The sequence below is a fragment of the Chelmon rostratus genome, chromosome 8, assembly GCF_017976325.1.
Source record: "Chelmon rostratus isolate fCheRos1 chromosome 8, fCheRos1.pri, whole genome shotgun sequence".
Taxonomy (NCBI): domain Eukaryota; kingdom Metazoa; phylum Chordata; class Actinopteri; order Chaetodontiformes; family Chaetodontidae; genus Chelmon; species Chelmon rostratus.
In genome coordinates, this window is record NC_055665.1 from 14,560,938 (window position 1) to 14,579,704 (window position 18,767).

Here is an 18,767-nt window from a genome sequence, read left to right on the forward strand (position 1 = left end):
TTTCTCCTTACTTGCGAATTGATGTCACATGTAGTCTGTGACACTGCCAATGTCACAGACCACCAATCTAATACAGTTTTGACCTTTGTGAGCATGCCTCAAAGGATCATACACATCATTACAATCTTCTCTTGAGTGCCTTTCAGATGGACTCAAGAGAGCAAAGCAATCTAAAACACTGATGAAAGGCCACACATAATCATAAAGTAGACCTAAGTTTCCTGAAGTGCGTCCCTGAATTGACCCTCTTTTCTTTCCATCCAGTAGAGAAAACCTTCCAACAGACTTTTGACATCAAAGACATGCACTTACCTACTTACAGACTTAAACAATGAAATGATTTCCCTCTTTGTCACCTGTGTGTGAAAAATATAACAAAATAATAGCTAAAAGCACCACAAGCAAGCACCTTTTCTGTATAAAAGGAGCCTTTGTTTTTTCTGATTTCATCAACTTCTTGGAAATTTGTTCATAAAATTTCTGTAAATGAAACCCTATGAATGTTAGTGTGTTTAAGCAGCTCATATACCGTAAATATGTCTTTTTTGCAAACTGCATATAGAGGATCATGTACAGTGTGATGTTTTATTTTTCAGAGTAAAGTAAAAAAAAATCTGCTTAACACTCATAATGACATTTAATAAAAAGTAAATGCAAGTCAGTAATATAATTTATCACAAATAAATCAATATTCTAAGAATACAGACATCAATGTAAACAGCATTATCACACAATCTCCTTTGCCTCCACCTCTACTGGCTGTGAGAATGAAGCTGACTATAGTCCAAACAGTATAGAGTATAAAAAAGATACTCCTGCTCTTTAACAACAGAAGACCACAAGACGTGTGTGCATCTTCACAGCGGCTAAACTCATATATTCACTTAAAACCAGATACAGAGGGGCTGAAAGCAGCAGCGGTCATACAGGACTTATTTTCATAACAATAACACTTAGAAATGTGCAACCTTTGACTCATTGTCCCACGTGGTGCTGGGCTGCTTGGTTTTGTCGCTGATGGTGGACAGAACGGAGAGGCCGTCTGGTTCACCCGGGTCAGGCAGGTGCCAGTCGATGAAGAGTTCATACATGAAAGTACCTATAAGACCTCCGACAGGTGGGGCCACCAGGGGTACCCAGAACCAGTAGTTGTAACACCTGGACAGACACCCAGATTAACATCACACAGGGACTCAGATGAGAGTGTGTTTAAGGGGCCAAGTGTATGTTCTTCAGCTGTCGAGATGTGTCGAAGTCTTTATGTGAAAGGAAGTGATGAACCCACAGAGAATTATCACCCAACTCTTTAGCTCTATGGACCTTTTTTTTGTCTCTTTTAGCTCACTGTTTTGGTTTTATGGCCCAGTTCTGTTTTGCTGCATTTCTGCAGGCAGACACATCTGATTTCAGATGAATCTACTGTACACTACCTGCCCGGCACCTAACAAAGTTACAAACTAGTAAAATTAATGACTTAATAGTTGAATATTAGCAAACAGCTGTTTTTCACAGTTGTTGGCATTTGGCTAAAAGGCCGATCAATATTGAACCTGTCAGGTGGCCAGAAACAAGACTTCCATGAGATGATAATGTTGGTCTCTGTCTGCTGCATGTCTAAGTATGCAATTACTTTTTTTTATATGCAAAACAGCTTTGCAAGGCCATATTATGTCAGATACCTGTATTTGCTTGTCAGCATATGTTTGGAGTTATTCTGCCCCCTAGTGGACAAGAATCAACTCATGCAGCTTTAAATAGATTACATCAAGTAGTATTGCATAGTGGAACAAACACCAGGTCATAATCAGATGTTCTGTAACAAGCTGACACCTCCTGTTCCCTTCATCCTGCAGAAAACAGCTCTAACATCTGATAACCTCTGACATACATGGTTTCCTGAGAAACCCAAGGGCAAACACCTGTAAGAGGGGCAAATGATGCCCCTCTGAAATATGTCATTATAGGAGTTTGAATGAATTGTGTAGCTTTGTCAGTCAGGCCTTCAGATGTTTAATGAGAAATATGCATTCGTCAGTCATCTGCCTTGTTGTCCTGCCCTGTTTGTGTCTGGTGTGGTGCATGCGTACCAGATACATAAGATAAGATACTCACGTGAAGACCTCTGTGCCCCAGCCTGCAGTCAACGTAAAGAGGCGAGGCCCCAGGTCCCGAGCAGGATTTATTGCAGCACCACAGTTGGCTGACATTGACATAGAGATCCCCAGGACGATCACTGCCACTATGACAGGGATCAGGCCGGAGGGAGCGGGGGTGTTCCTCTTTTCACTCAGACACAGGATGCACAGCATCAGCATGCCAGTGCCCACTACCTAAAGAAAGGACAATTGCAGCAATTACTGGTTCATTAAAGGAACAGCTGTTAAGGTACTGCAGTTAAGTTTACACAAATCCTCCCACTGACCTGGTCAAGGAAACTCCTGCCCAAAGTCATGTACTCCGAGGGATACGTGGCAAATATAGATGCTGTCTCGTTTGGGCCGTATACAGTCAATACTCCTCCGCTAAACTCCATTATAGCATCTGTAGCAAACAAAAAAACAAACCGATTTGCAAATGTGTAGAAATAGGAAAGGTTTTCTGTTAGTATTACTGCTTCTTGCTTGGTGTACTGATGATGTCTGAGAGTGCCGCAAAATCATTCATAGGTGATCCACTGGGTTGAGATCTGGTGACTTCTCGTTTACTCTGTGCTTCTGCAAATTCTTCAGTTTCTTCAGGTGTTTTCTTTAAAGCAACATTCTGCAAGAATTGGTATTTGCCATTTGGAGCCCCTCCAGTTTCTTAGGGCACTCATATACCAGTCAAATCTGTTTTTTGAAGGTTGCATAATGTTGCTTTCATTTATCACGTGTCTATATGTTAATGATAAAGTGTCTGAAGTGCTAGAAAGACAAACCATAGTAGACCAGGTAGACAAGCCCTGATGCCATGTAAGCCCCCAGCAGCTGGGAGAGGCAGTAGGGCACCAGCCTTCCCCAGCGCACCTGGCCCAACGCACAGAAACTCAGAGTCACCGCTGGGTTCAGATGAGCACCTACGGAGCACAACAGGAGATGGAGGGAGAGGAAAACAGGAAGGAGGAGGATAAAAGTGAATTACAGCAAGAGAGATTGGAAGATAATGAAATCTCAGATTATTTGTAGCCATATAGTGTGTCAACTAAGAGTAGTTGTAGTCTGGAGGATATCAGTCACAGTGAAGACCTTGAAAAGCCCGACAAGGCCTCTTTGCAGAGAGCTCCAGACATTAGTGTAATAAATCCAGAGTGCTCAGATCAGTAATGGAAGAGTCATAAATCAGAGTGTGAGGCTGCAAAGTGGATACTGCTGTTGTACTTTACTGTATTTTAATTTCTCAAGGATGTCGGTTGAGAGTGTGATATCACACTGAGGTAAAAGATCATATCATGGGAAAAGTTATTGTCCATTGAGTCTGTTTTTTTTTTTTTTTTTTTTTACCTGTGATGCCCTTGGTGAGATACATAGCTGACATGACACCCACAGAAAAGGCCATGTTGGCCGACAGGAACTGGCCCTTCGTCTCTCTGCTTGTCTTCACCTGCGCTGCAGCCGCACAGCCAAAGAGCTTCACAGCAGATAAAGGCGGCAGAGCAAGCGAGCGAGAAAAAACCCGAAAAAGTCAGCGCGAGAAACAATGTATGTATAATTAAAGCTCACTTTAGAATGATACAGGCAAAAATACACATGCACATTTTGAATTGCTCTCTTGTGATTGCTTAATTGTTTACAGATCAAACAAACTTATCAGACTGTGACAAATCTGAGATCAATTAAATATAGTAGATAAAGTCATTCTTCAGTCAGCCTTCATGAACTTTGACTTGTAATGCAACTGTCCACTTCTTATCTAAATTACCATATGAATGATCAGTGACTGAGCCTCACAGATCAGTAACAGTCAAACAGTTTTCTGCTGAATTTTTATGGACTTAAATCATTTATTGACATTGTTGTATTACGTATTTATTACAGGTTATATATATTGTAAACTGAGCAAATCAAATATATAAATAAAAAATTGTCTCAACATCTTAAGTAAATAATACTGGGAACATGGACTAAATCCCAATATCACCTTGATTCTAGGAAGTGGTTTCAGATATTACATTTACATTTATTAAAGCTATCTGCACCTGACTGACAGTCTAAAACTTTGCGAGCAGTTCAAGTGTCATATGTAAAATGAAAATTCATATATATGAAAAGAAAAACGTGAAATTCAATCTTTGAATTTAGTTTGCTTTATGGAAAAATTATGTGCACAACATTTCAAACTTTGGAACAACTTCAGCAATATACTGAATTGAAGTACAAAGAGAATAAACTGAATGTTTCGTCTCATCACCTTCACTGATTGTTGTAAACATCTGCTTATTCTGAATTTGATGCAGCAATGTGTTTCAAACATGTTGGGACAGGAGCAACAAAGACTAGGAAAGTTGTGGAACGCTAGAAAAACACCTGTTTGGAACATTCCACAGGTAAATGGGTTGATTGGTAACAGGGTTGTACTCAAAACTCCAAATATCCTGAACACTGTGGATCTTGTTATCACCCTCGAAATCAAAAGCCAACTTAAAGAGTGTCACTCACCAGCAAGACGAAAGTCCCCAAGAACTCAGCCATGCACTCTCGCACCAGGGCATTCCTCACCCTCAGGGCCCGGTGCTTCAGCATTGCTGCAGTTAAATCCTCCTTTTATCTCACACTGAACTCTGTCTCTCTTGTCAGACAGGCCAACTGTCAGACCGTCTGTCCAGGAGCCGATGCGGTGCTGAAGAAGGTGTTGGTGCTGATGCCAAAAAAACGTTTCCTGTCACAGCTTCCCGCTGAGCATCTGAAGACCTGTTTGCTGTGTCCCACCTCCTCAGCCTTCTCTCTCTGCACAGCTGGTCAAACACTACTACTCATTTATGAGGCTGTCACACCTGCAGATTGGTTGATGCACAGAACGTAATGTGCCTCAGCTGCTAGAGGTTGCTCATATGGACGGAGGCCATAAAAAAAGTCAGATTATGTGTTGACAGCTCTGACGCAGAGCAATAAACCATATATAACATATATGCACATATAGACAGGAAACATATCTACCACTTTCAAGAAAGGGGTTACAGGTGTTCACGATAAATAAGCATCTATGTTTTCATTTTCCTAAGTCCTCCTCATACAAGTCATCATGTGAGTGACAGCCACAGGTAAGAAAAAAACAAACTGAATAAAGTACAGCACATCTATTCGCACTCAGAACAGTAGCACGGACAACCCTCGTCACAATACATGCACTGAATGGCAAAAGTGCCAAATGACTAGACCTTATTTATTAACAATGGGTGCAGAGACAGACGTTTGCATATACTCTTTATTCTCTGTGAAATAGCCACTACAACCTGTAGCTTCTCTGAATGGACATCGGAAATTTAAATGTCGAAAAAGCCACAGAAGGCAGATAAATGTACAAATAATGTTTATCAGTGGAGCAAGATGTCACCATAACCCCTCTCTGTGAACTTTGGATTATGCAACCCAAAAAATTGCTGTGTAGCAGTCAAGATCCATATTACTGCTTATCAGAGAGGCCCATGACAGTGAAAAAATGTATTGACATCAGATAAGATATTGTGGAGACAAAGACTGTTTCACATGCTAAGTCAGTGCCACATCCTCACATGTGGAAATGCTTTGATTTCTGTCATTTTTACTGCTGTTTCATCAGAAAACAGACAGCGAAGTGATGACTATCTCTGCAGAACATAAACCTTGACATGGTGAGTGGAGGCATTATCGCTGCAGCTACAGCTAGTGACATCTTATCTTATCACATCCGCTTTTGAGGAGTATCACTGTTTGGTAACGTAGTAAAGGACAGACACCCCCCCTCGCGCTTTGTCCTAGGGGAGTTTTCTGATAACTAATAGAAAGATAACATCATGCCACGCTGTCTCCCTCTGCTGGACACAGGAATGAGGAGCATTGCTTTCAGTTAGGATTTATTAAAAAAGCAGTATAAACTCTAAATGCATGTATCTTCTATTCACAATATCTTACAATATGTGTTTTCTTTAACAGGTGCCAGATTACTAGCTTTTAGCTGGACGAACAAACTGTTACAAAGGTTGATTCACTCGGTAAGTGTATGAGCCATCAGTGCACTTTAACATGGCTGGTGCAGAAATATCCCAGGCCTTGAGGTAGATACAGTCCCGCAGATAAGTAAAGAAAAATACACACTTTTGACCTTGTTTCCAAGAATATATTCCTTTGGACTTTGTTATAATGACGTTTAGACTTTAGTTCCATGCCTGTCATCAGTCACTTAGCTTCGCTGCGTGCAAAGCCCCTCCTCATGTTTCCAGATGTTTAAGAGGGCGCCATAGGACCACGTCCACGGGCCCGCTGGGCAGTCTTCTGATAAGAGTCCAGGCCTCCAGGCGTCTCATCGCCACCACACTCACACCTCCAATCTCCAGGACCTCATCACCAGGGCACACCTTGTCAGCAGGACCCCCTGAGGAAAGGGAACATTCAATGAATGGCTTTAATGAGTATTTAAAAAAGAGAGGTCTACAAGAAGCGGCCATGAGAAAAAGGGAATGCAGATTGTGTATTTAAATATAGAATCATGACGTTTTATTTAACTTATAGGAACAAAACTGGTGTCTTTATCTTTTTTACCTGTTGATCACCACTGCCAAGTAAAATCATATAAGGAAATCTAATTCAAAAGTCCACATGCTTATCCTGCATTAAAGCAGATGTGTATTTCAGTATATGGAGTGAAGGGGGGGCCATGTCTTTACTGACTGGAAGAAAGGGGTAGATAGTATACGTTTTTTCTTCTTTCTGCTACTTTTTCGTTCATGAAATGTAGTAGGGGCAGTGGTAGTTTGAGTTTTACTGTATTATTTGTTTTGTAAAATTGGTTTTGAAAATTAGACTGAAATGCTGCAGCAGACAGTGACAATTAACACAACTGAATGTTGTTTTGTTTTAACATGACTGTGATCATGTGCATTAAGTGAGGTCCATAAACATGGGTTCCTCAGATAAGCGTGGAACAGCGTGAATAGCCTGCAGGGTGACCCGACCTCAGCCCCATCCAACACCTTTGGGACGAACTGGAAAGTTGACAGCAAGCTGAGGCTCACCACCCCACGTCTGTGACTGACTTCACTGATGCTCTTACAGATGAATGGAAGCAAATCCCTGCAAACTGGTGCCAAAATAGTGGAGGCTGTTTTACCTGTTATACTAATCCGAGTTTGGAATGAGATGATGAATGAGTTTCCACATACGTTGTCTGGATGTCTACATCCTTTTGGCCATCTACTGTATTTTATATTCAGTCTCATGTCAAATGATGGCGGGAGGTCTCAAAACTGAGCTTCAGTTCTCACCCTGGAAGATCTTCTGCACCGTGAGCGGTCTGTTCTCCAGACAGGAGCCTACACCTCCCTGCAGGCTGAAGCCCAGATCCCTGCTGTTCTTCTCCAGACGCACACACAGACGCTGACCTGAGAGAGCAGAAAAGGCAGAAGAGCACAGTTACAGTTTGTCACTTCCAGCCGCTGCAGATTTACGTCTCATGTCTTGTCAGAGCTCTGGTAAAGTACGTCAGCTCACCTGTCTCAGTAAATTGAGTCTGTGTTGATCCGGAACCATTTGTCTGTCCTTTACAGCCACTGCTAATTCCTCCCCTCCTCAGGACCACCACCCCCAAATCCCGAGTCTTTGCTCTTCTCAGGACCCTCAGGGCCTCCCAGTGGACGTAACCACACAGTGATGTGCCATTGATTGACAAGACCTGGTCCCCCTCCCTGATGGAGCCTTCCTGGGCTGCGACTCCTAAGGGAAACACCTTATGAACCTGAGAAGAAGACATCAAGCGACAAATGAAAAACCTGAGGACAATGCGTTTGTTGTTGCGTTTGAATATCTCTCTGGAAATAGCAGGTATTTCCTCACAGTGACTGGCTTGCTCTGGTCCACGCCCCCTGCCACACTGAAGCCCAGTCCCACTCCCACCTCTTTATGGAGAACCACCACCTGCACGTCGTCATAGTCCTGCAAAGAGGAAAGGTACAGATTTCAAATTTTAAAACACAGCTGAGAGCAGAAATATGTAAAAGAGATAGAGGTCACATAGAGTTAACAAACTGAATTTGATTAATTGAATTTGAGCCATTGAAATGAGCAGCGCAACTGCATCTGGAGAGATTGTTGCTTCAATATCACAATTCAAAACCAGAGCAGAAAGTGTAAAAAGTTACTGATGTCCAGCTATGTGCACCTGCAGGTTGTTGTCCCCCAGGCTCCTGACGTCCTCCAGCAGCCTGTCGAGCTCCTCGCTGGGCAGCACAGACACAGAGGACAGGGCTGACATGTCGGAGCTGAGCGAGGCGGTCCGCCGGCCTGTAGACTGCCACTCATCGCTGTCGTTCTCTGACTCATAGTCAACTCCAGCAAAGTTACACAGGTCTGAAAGTCTGCGGGGGGGACAAGAGTTCTGGAGGTAAGAAACTGACCAACTGTTGGAAGGAATAGCTCCATCAAGCCAGAAATCTGATCATATAAACAGTACCCACCTGACGCAGAAGCTCCTGCGATCTGATTGGCTCATGTTACTAGTGATGGTCACAGAGGACTCTCCAGAGTCTGAATCATAGTTTGAATCCTCATCCTTCTGTGTGCTTTCGTCATCATCCTCATAACCATCTTCATTATCATTCCAGACCTTAATCTTCAAGCCGGCTACCCAAGCGTCCATGTCCAATACCTGTTTCTGCCTATTTGGACAGGCTGCATTGACATCTGGAGAGATGAGATCGGGGAGGTTGCTGTGGGTAGAAGTGGCAAGGGGACGAGGGAGACGTGGGGAATCTCTTTCTGGAGCTTTGGCCACTCCTGTGGGGACAGGAGTGCTTTCGTGTCCACCGTCTGCAGTGGGAGTGGTGCTTTCCGGTTGTGCGTTAGGCGAAAGAAAGGGCGAGTGGTTTGGAGTGTTTGTTGGTGTCTTATCTTCACCGCTAACAGGCGAAGGTGGTATTTCCTGCACCCCGGTGGCAGCGTCGGTGGAGCCGAGCAATAGGGAGGACGGTGGTCTGTCGCTTGCCTCCTCTGGGCTTGAGACTTTGGAGAAATCTGTCTCATCTATGTAAAACTGTCTTCGGAGTCTTTGAGCTCCTCCATTTACTGGGATTTCCAGTGTCCTCTTGAGTCTGGAGTATTTATCAAAACCCTCAGCAGAACTATTATGTGTTTCTTTTCCTCCATTCTCAACCAAGTCACTGCTTTCTCTCTCTTTCCTCCCTGATCTTAATCCAACCTCGTCCACTGATAAAGACCTTCCTGACCCGAATTTCCTTTCTGCTCCTGCCGCTTTCTCCTCTGTTTTCTCACCTGCCTCCTCTCCCTCTTTCAACCCCCCCGACTTGTCTCTCAATCCACTCATTGCTTTTGCTGACCCGTTATTTCTCGCTCCATCATGAGCCCTGCTGAGTTGTGCTGGCACAGAAAATGCCCGTCTGGACATCAGGACTTGTCCTGTAGCCAGACCCTGGGATCTCTGTGTCAGAGCCTCAAACTGACTGATCTTATTCTTCACACTGGCTGCAGAGGTGACGGACATCATTTCCGGGAATTTCTTCCTCTCGACTGTTTTCATTCTGATTGTCTGTGAGTTTGACTCAAAGACGTCTTCATCAGTGCTGCTACTCTTCCATTCTGTTTTTTCTTTTGCTCCGTTGCCTGTCTCTTTCTGTTTTTCTGGCCGTACAAGCCACCCAGTTCTTTCTCTCGGTGTCCTATTTATTCCATCATTTTCACTCTTCTCCTCTCCATGGTTCACCCCGCCTTCATCCTTACTTCCGCTTGCTCTACACTCTCTCACTCCAAGTGAATCTCTCAAAGAAACCGACCTCTCCTCTCCTAAGCAGGTGATTGGCTGTGGAAGTGCAGTAATCTCTCCTGCAGCTCTGGCAGATCGTATCTGAGCTGCTACAGTGTGCCTGCTCCTCGCTCTATCCAGAGACCTCGTGCCAATTTCCTCGAACCCTTTACTCCAGCGAACTCCACCTTCCTCTGAACACCTGCCCTGGCTCTGTCCTTGCCACTGCACCCTTGACAGTCTCTCCCTGGTCCTGCTTGTCCCAGGAGAAAGATAACTCTCAGAACCTGAAGTGTCTTTTTGTGTCCAGGTGAAGGATTCCCTGCTTTGCACTGGTCTAGAGCTGCTTCTCTCTTCTGATGAAAAACGCCTGGGGTAAGTTCCCCCAGCTGACCTCCGCTGTGCCAAATTGAGGAAGTTTGTTGCTGTTTCTTTGTGATGGGAGGTTACAGGGGTTGAGAGGTCCTTTCCAGCAGACTCAAAGAGTTTCTCTATCCGCTCCAGTATACTCTGACCTCCGTTGGGCTCAAACAAAGGAGCTGTCCCTCTGACACCAGAGCCAGGTCCAGATTGGGACCTAAACCTGGAGGGGAGGGAATGACCCCTGCTGGCCCTGTCCAACGTCTGATTAATGTGACTCACAGAGCTCCTCCCTTGAGCATCATTGCTTGTACCTGCAGTGTTATAGGCCTGTACTGAAGACATCACCCTGCCCCTCGTGCCTTCAGCTCCTGTCCCTCTTTCCTCCAAGCCTCCAGGCCATTTACTGACGTCCCCTCCTCTTTTGGTTGACATCGTGAACATGTCAGCCCTTTTACCCCACTCTGGGCTTCTTTCCCCTGTTCTCCAATCGACACTGTTGCTTCTACTTGGCAGGATGTTGCTCCTCAATTCTGTCCTGCCATGGCTTTCAGATACAGAGTTACGGTTTCCACTTCTGTCAGCACCAAACTCTGTGACTGTTTTGTCTGCTGTGTCATTCTGGTACGGCTTGGTAGAAATTTTAAGGCCTAATGTTTCCCTCTCCTCACACTGACCTTTGACACTGCTGCGACTCCCAATCCTGGCTTGGTAACCCCTGACTGTGTGATCCTCCTCCTCCTTTGTGCCATTTGTGCCAGTGTGCTTCACATATGTCTCTCTTCCTCCAACTTCCTGAGCACCCTCCCTCTCCTCCTCTAAAAAACCTCTGGGTTTCCTAACACCTGGCCTGCGAATGAGACTGTATGAGGGAGCGTTAGCTGAGCGGACAGTGAAGCATGCTCCTGTCCTCTGCTTGCTGCCCTCGCATGCTGGAGTAGGGAGCAAGGACAAGTCCATTGTCTGAGAGTAAACAAAGTTAATGACCGCCTGTCAAGTGCCAAATCCCAAAAAGAGAGCCAAAGAGTGAACTTGATATTTAAGGGATTCCAAGCAACTGTCTTTCAGAGTGCAATCTGGAAGCAGTTTGTCTAAATGCTGCTGTTTTGAGTGTGTATGAGTGAAACAGTGGCACAATTACAGTCCCGTCATTAGTTTCTTGCACAGGAACAAATCCTGCATTAAAAAGTTGGATATTCAGTGATGCTCCTGCTGATTATCTGTTTTGTGGTCTAGAAGAGATGACTCCTCCGGGCTCCTCTATTTGATTTCTTGTTGTTCTGTCCCTCGCAGCCTTCAGTTCCCAAGCACGACTTCAGCGAACAGCTCCCAGTGCCTGCCAAGCACAAAAAAGTACAAATTTCCATCCTCAGAAAGGACCGGGCTGGAATGTTGTGATATGTGGATTGTGGTCGCTCTGGCTCCTCAAAATGGTCAAACAGAATCACAGAGCAGTTCAGGACAGTGAACACAGCATGTTACAGAGAAGCACAAAGTGGACAGTGGATGGAGAAGATGTGAAAATGATAATTGAAAAAACTAGAGCAAAAGATATACCAAAACTGAGCTCTCAAAAACAAGAAAGAAATGCCATAAAATGGTGAAATATTACTTGAAATAATCAAATAATCATGGCAACAGAAGGAGGAAATTCCACTTACCTTACTTACTACTTTTACTTATCTTAAAAGTAGTGCAGCCAGACTGAAAACAAGCACATTTGTGTGGATACAAAGAAATTCTGACTCTGAATTTCTACTTCAGTGTCGATCAAACAGCTTTATAATTCTGGAAATTCTCATTTCAAGCATTAAGTTACTCAGAACCAGTAATAAAATAAGACATTATATTGTCTCATTAAGGTAATTTAGGGGAAAAAAGCTTGAAGCAAACCTGGTAAGAAGATACATCTTGTCAGACCAAAAACAAGCATATATGACCTTGATTTAGGTTATTTCATCTTACTTTTCACTTTACTTCATCTTTTTGCAGTAAGAGTATGAGAGCTAAAAACTCTTCTGTATGCTCATTTAAAACCGCTGTGAGTTATGTCACTTTGCAACACCTCCCTCCCCTCCTAACATTCCCCTCATAGTGACTCAATGAGCCCATTCACACAACAGTGGGACTCAGATAATGCTCTCTGTTGTACTCACGTATGATAACAGCTGTTTACACAAGCAACACACTCATGACTACCTGTCAGCGTTGGCTAAACCTGAACCAAAAACTGGAAAAACTCACCTAACAGCAATCCACTCAGCAAAAACAATGCATGAAAGTGCCACAATAAGTCTCTGTGCGGTGTGTATCAGTCTCATAGAGTCTGAACAAGGCAAGGGCTGACTGAGACCTCATGACAACAGATTCAGGGGAAATGATCAGATAAGATGGACAAAGATGAGGACTTTGATTTACATACAGCTTGCTGAGTGAAAGATAGCACTACTGATGGACGGTGGCTCTTCGGGGACATCTGAGTTGACAGCCACACATACAACAGACATTCAGCCAGTAACCCAGTGAAACCATCATTGATCAAATCAGAATTAGGATCCAATCATACTTATTGACATTAAACAAACACAGTGGGCTGCTGATTTACTGTACAAATAAAATAAAGAATTAGGGAACTGGATAAGCAATGCATGTAAAATTGTATGAAGCATTTTATGAAATCGAAGCTACAGCGTCTAACTTTGGTGCTTTCCAGTGTAGGTGAGTGTGAGTGTCGGTTTACAGAAACACCTGTTCTGCTAGGTCACAAAGCCTCCCATCTGGGTAACCAGGGCAACACGACACAGGTTACTTCAAACTCCGAACGAGCAGCAAGAAAAACACACAAATACACACATGATTATCTCGTTAATCGGCTCCCTCGTGCACCTTACCTTCTCTAAGCGTGACTTCTGTATTTGTCCTCGACCACTGTGTTGACACAGGTTCATGATGAAGACAGCGCTCTGTCATGACATCAGCTCCTAACTCCTCTCTCTCCCCGTCTTCCTCTCTTTCCATCAGCTTTGCATGATGGACTGTGTACAGTGACGCAAACCTGCCACACTGGTTTGTCCTCTCGTCCTCTCTCTCTCTCTCTCTCTCTCTCCTTCCCTCTCTCTGTGTCTGTCTCTCTTTCTCTCTCCTCCCCCTCCCATTGTTGTTTTCTCTCTCTTTTCCCCTTCTCACAGGGTAGCATTCCTGACTACGGTTCAATGTGTCACCCACTAAATGGCTTCACAGGGAGTGCGCACACACACACACACACACACAGACACACACACACGCACACATACACGCCCTGCAGAATATTCAAACTCCATCTCACATCAGCATTTCATAGCTCAAGGGAGAAGCGATACAGTTCAGATAATTGTGTGAAACGGAAAACAAGAATGACATTTCCAGACACAAGGCTTATAGTATCACCCCACCTCAGGCAAACCTGAGTCTAATCATCCGGGCTGAGCAGGTATCAAAATACATAATAACAGTGCACCTTTAATTGGGACCAGAGAGCACAAAGAGCTCACATAGACTTATAAATACCAGCTGGGATAAATATTGTTAAAAGTACACCTCTTGTATGACATATGCTCAGCAAAACAAAGCTCCACTAGACACAGACTGTTTGAGAAACTGTGGGACTGTAATGTTGACTGAAGAAGAAAAGTATCTGAGATTGCTGATTGGTTTTATGCACACAGAAGAAGAAGCATTGTTTGTGGGAAAACTGGATTCTGCAGAGTGAGAGAGGTCAACAAAAAGCCTTTTGAATCACAAGTACCAAGCAGAGTAGAAAGCAGACATAGATGGGTGTGAAATGAAATTGCAAATAGCAGTACTTACAGTTTTGGTTGTCATGCAGAGGCTCGCGTTCTTACTGCTGCGTTTTGCACGCACCTGCAACTGTCTTCCGGTGTGACAAAGGAAACTGTGGTTGCCAAATCAACACGTTTGCAACGTCAAAAAAGGGATGTCTCAATGTCTCTCTGTGCCTGTCAAAAGTCAGAACAGACTGAGTCAGAGACATTGATCGTCGGCCGAGTCTTCGTATCCAAATGATCCAATCAGTTATTAGTCGTACAGACAGAGGGCTGATAGGTTGCATGGTCTTGTCAGGACAGAGATAACTTTGTGAGTAGGGGTAAATAGCTCCAGTGCGACTCCACAGACACCCACCCTTGTTCCTGACAGAAGAAAGGCACTCAGTGTCTCTGCAGGATGGATGCAAATCACTGTCTTTCTCACTGACAGACTGGTTCTCTAAATTCACTCTTTAGGGTGTAGGACACAGCATAAGTATTGTGAGAAAAGGCAGTTTATGGTATTTAATCAGTGGTTCACAGTGGATATAAATAGTCGACAGGCAATTCAGGGTCAAGCAACACAAAAATAAACTGCAAGAATGTGAAAATTGGGGAAACTGAGCAGTTTAGTGGTGTGTATCTTTGTGTTTATGAGAGTGTTGGAGCTGGAAATTACAGGATTCCCTGACCTTTATTTTCTGTCAGAGTAGAGTTTCTTTATCATTACAGTTTGTTTGTTGACGTGTGTGTTTGGTGGGCGGGTCGTCGTGAAGCCTCTTTCAACAGCAGATGGCAGAACAGGCCAGAGGAACGTCAGACCTCACGTCACCCCCGGGCTTCACCGGTCACGTGACTGACGCGGAAGTCAACAAACCAGTCAGCGAGATGTAACGAGCAGGAGCACTTTATGTTCCTCAAGTTCCCTGTTTTGTGCCTTCCGTTTAACGTTAGCTTGATGTGTTTTGTAAACTGCCACCTAAATGAAACCGCCTGCCTTTAAAAGGACCGTTTGACGTGCTGTCGTCATTTAGAAAGCGTTCATGTTAGTTAGCTGAGAGAAAAACTCCGTTTCAAAATGCGGAATGACTCTCTTCTGTCCAGTATTAACGTGGTCCTTGTTATGGCCTACGGAAGTCTGGTGAGTCTGTGTCGTTTTCTCACTGTTGCATTCAGGTCGAGTTTAAACTTATGATAGTTAATAAGTTAAAACTCATGATGACAACAATGTAAAGTTCAAATACCTCAAAAGTTGTGCGACTGTCGGATAAACACAGACTTAGTTTAATATTTTACAACAGTGATTGCATGCAACATATTTCAAAGAGCCAAACTGACTGAATGTAAGACCTCATGTAACAGATCAGCTCATTACAAGACTCCCACATCACCACTTGCATCCTGTTCAATCTGCTAAAAAAAAGCTCTAAATATCTTTAAATTGAGGGGTAGCTGACTCATGACTGTCCTCTAGGTGTTTGTTTTGCTGTTCATCTTTGTCAAAAGACAAATTATGCGATTTGCTATGAAGTCTCGGAGAGGACCACATGTTCCCCTTGGCCACAATGCTCCTAAGGTAACACACACACACACACACACACCATAACGAACCAGCAGTGTGATGCTCTACAGTGTTACCCTGATAAACTGTGTTATTGCAGCTGGGTGTTTCTTTTATGTGTGCTGTAGGAGCTAAAACAAGAAATTGAAGCCAAACTGTGCGAGGTCCAGAAAATCCACTTTGAACCTCGTCTGCTGTCCCCAGATGATGACCGGCTAGAGCACAGAGAACAGTGTGGTTAGAGGGGCACTCACTCACACACACATGAATACACACCCGTCCTGAAACTATCTACATGATTAGTTTTAATGCTGTGTGTGTGTGTGTGTGTGTGTGTGTGTGTGTGTGTGTCTGTGTGTTTTGCAGGTTCCTATGACTACCTGTACAGGATGAGAGCACTGGATGCCATCAGAGACACTGGTAGGCTTGCAGTCACTGATCTCAGTTACCTTTATTTGCCATGAACAGACTATGAATCCTTCCCTACTGTTACAGCACCACCTGTACTTCCTGTCGATAGATCTCCCTTTTCGTGAGCTGGGCGGGACGTCCACCGCTGTGACGGGTAAAAGACTTCGGACCTGGCTTCTGCAGTTGCGAAATTCTCAATGCATGTTCCGAGACAGTCTGAGCTCCCTCGTCGACACGGTGCTGGACGGGTACAATAAAGCACGGCACGGGGCAGAGGTCAGTGTCCTCTATGTGGGTTTGTGTGCAAGAGATTTATCATTTCACCAAACACATCATGATGATGATGTGCTGCACAGCCCCGTGTCTAAACTAATAACATGGAAAGTGAGTGCATACGGGCTGAGAGAGAGAGAGACTATCGGACCCACTACTGTTGGGCACAGTGATTGAGAGGATCTGAAACCAGTGCAGCCAGTTAATTAAATTACATTATATAGAAGAAAAATGACAGTGCAGCCTTTAAAGACAATAATAAAAATAAAACAACAATGCATGACTGAATTTGAGTAGTAGCATATATTAATAAGTAGGCCCTATATTACAGACTATTAATGAAGTGCAACAGCAACCATCCAGCCTTTCAAACCAATAAACAAACGAATGTACTGAATTATAATATGGAAGAAAAATTATAATATACATTATAACAACGTAAATAAATGTTTTCACCATGACATCTCGGTGTGCCAGCTGCCATTCTGAGTGGCACCGACACACCCTGACACACGCGTGCCTACCTCGACAGCCATACGGTACATTTTAAAGGACATTATTTTAAGCAGTCAACATGTTTTATAACAAATTGAACAGTGCCTTTTAGTTCAGTACCATAAATATTAATTTTCATATGTAACACATGATTTCGCATATGTGGGCAGTAATGTGGCCTACTGTAAGATGTTGCATATTTATATATGACCCTAATGATTAGCATTATACCATATAACCCATCCTGTTGTGTTGATTGCATGAAAAGCTGAGAAATGTACTGATTTCGTGTCTTTGGCTCCTGTTTTTGTCTGCAGACGTTTGGTGAAGCAGAATTTTTAAAATACCAGGAAGCTCTAACTGAGCTGGCCTCCGTGTGAGTAAACACAACCGTTTCTTACAGCACTGCCTCGCAGATTTCCGTCTTTGCTAATCCCATCATGGAATGTTAATCAGAAACAATCCGTTTCTCCTCCCTGTTGCTTTCAGTGTCAAGTCTCAGAGCAGCAGCGGCAGTTCTCCCAGCCGACACCACCAGTCTGCAGCAAAAGATCTGACCAGCACCACGGAGCCTGCGAGCTCTTCCTCCTCCTCCCCCACCCAAACCACCTACCTCACATCTACAACGCAGCAGCGCAGCAAGCGGCCCAGACACTTCCTGGAGCTGAAGAACTTCAAAGACAACTACAACACTCTGGACAGTTCGTTCTGAACATGTGTGACGCCCGTCCAAAAGAACAAGGTAGTGCTGCAACTGATTAAAGTGCCTATGGACGGCCACGGGTCACTGTCGCCACATAGTCTAGAGTGAAATGATAAAAACACTGCCTTCATATATTAACACATATTGCCTGGTTTACAGTAAAGTGCATATCAGACTACTGGCACAGTGCTTTTTGCCTAAGTGTAGATTATACGTATATCCTGTATTAATGCATGTAGGAGTGCTTTGATTGGATAGAGAAATGACTATAGTAAGTGACTATGGTAAGTAGGGTTGATTTGACCAAAACAAAACCAGAGTTATTGGGCTATGCAATGGCATAAGACAATCAGTATTTATTGCACAATGTAAAGGCCTATGCAGACTTGTTACAATTTACCAACTGTATTTAAACATGCTAATAGCCAACAATGATTGTAGAGAAAACCAGTGTTGAAGGTATGCTATGCAGGATTTTCATTAAAAGAAAAAATGTGTAGAATCAAAAGTATTCCCTCTCAATCGTCAGGTATGACCCACCTGAGGTGTGTGGTGGTGTATCTGTCTGCAGAGACCCTGCCCTCTGCCTGTATTTTTCTCTTATTTTGCTGGGACATTTCTGGGCTGCAGCCTTTGGCAGTGAGTGTGTAGCCCCCATCCAAAAACAGCATGCAGGTGAGGTCGGGACTTTATAAGAAGGCTGCCAAAGCACCACCGACTGTTTGTTTACAAGCAGTAACCAACAGTTCCTGCATAGCATACCTTAAATGGTTGCCTCACACTGAGAAAAACTCAGTTTTGTCACTTATGTTTACGTCTTATGCACTGTATGTGTCTCTCAGTGAATTTGACAGCCTGTTTGGTTTTGTTGTTTTTGAGCCTCAAATGTTTGTTTTACAGAAGCCATACTTGATTTAATGAATTTTGATCATCAAGTGCTCTTTTCAGCAATTTTTTCAGTGCAATGTAATTTAACAGTATTTCAGTGCATCAATGCATTCTGAATGTGAGGTGTTGCATCGCGGGTACGTCTCTTTCTTGACTTTTGTCTTTTTGTGTTTCACTTGGTATCCAGGAGTCTCACGGAGGTATTTTCATGCCTGAATAATTTTATTGTCTGCGGTGCTTATTGTACAAGACGCCATCCAAATAAAACAGTAACAAGCACTCAAAAGATTGTACAGTGTATGTGTCCAGCAGAGGGCGCTCCTTCCATAGAAACGTACTTGAAAGTAAG

The 18,767-nt window shown here is 43.7% G+C and overlaps 3 protein-coding genes across 4 annotated transcripts; 1 reads left to right on the forward strand and 2 right to left on the reverse strand.

The window, feature by feature from the left end:
• Nucleotides 1–665: 665 nt before the first annotated feature.
• Nucleotides 666–4,718, reverse strand: aqp10a (aquaporin 10a). The gene is made up of 6 exons (XM_041942583.1): nucleotides 4,635–4,718; nucleotides 3,480–3,606; nucleotides 2,918–3,055; nucleotides 2,423–2,541; nucleotides 2,113–2,330; nucleotides 666–1,158 (listed from the first exon to the last, which is right to left on the reverse strand). Exons 1-6 carry the CDS (start codon nucleotides 4,716–4,718, stop codon nucleotides 954–956), a joined length of 891 nt encoding a protein of 296 aa, XP_041798517.1. The 3' UTR covers nucleotides 666–953.
• Nucleotides 4,719–6,015: 1,297 nt separating this feature from the next.
• On the reverse strand, nucleotides 6,016–14,226 carry si:dkey-92i15.4. 2 transcript variants are annotated; one of them, XM_041943062.1, is made up of 7 exons: nucleotides 14,131–14,226; nucleotides 8,624–11,620; nucleotides 8,329–8,524; nucleotides 8,004–8,102; nucleotides 7,662–7,905; nucleotides 7,436–7,552; nucleotides 6,016–6,546 (listed from the first exon to the last, which is right to left on the reverse strand). In XM_041943062.1, the coding sequence occupies exons 2-7, from the start codon at nucleotides 11,242–11,244 to the stop codon at nucleotides 6,383–6,385; spliced, it is 3,441 nt and encodes a 1,146-aa protein (XP_041798996.1). In that variant the 5' UTR covers nucleotides 11,245–11,620; nucleotides 14,131–14,226; the 3' UTR covers nucleotides 6,016–6,382. The 2 variants fall into 2 exon arrangements, with proteins under 2 accessions (XP_041798996.1, XP_041798995.1); XM_041943061.1 differs by lacking the exon at nucleotides 14,131–14,226 and adding an exon at nucleotides 13,176–14,028.
• A 750-nt stretch (nucleotides 14,227–14,976) lies between these two features.
• c8h1orf43 (chromosome 8 C1orf43 homolog) lies at nucleotides 14,977–18,692 on the forward strand. Its single transcript, XM_041941805.1, has 7 exons — nucleotides 14,977–15,228; nucleotides 15,562–15,663; nucleotides 15,777–15,885; nucleotides 16,015–16,068; nucleotides 16,169–16,335; nucleotides 17,145–17,203; nucleotides 17,317–18,692. Exons 1-7 carry the CDS (start codon nucleotides 15,166–15,168, stop codon nucleotides 17,537–17,539), a joined length of 777 nt encoding a protein of 258 aa, XP_041797739.1. The 5' UTR covers nucleotides 14,977–15,165; the 3' UTR covers nucleotides 17,540–18,692.
• Nucleotides 18,693–18,767: the final 75 nt, after the last annotated feature.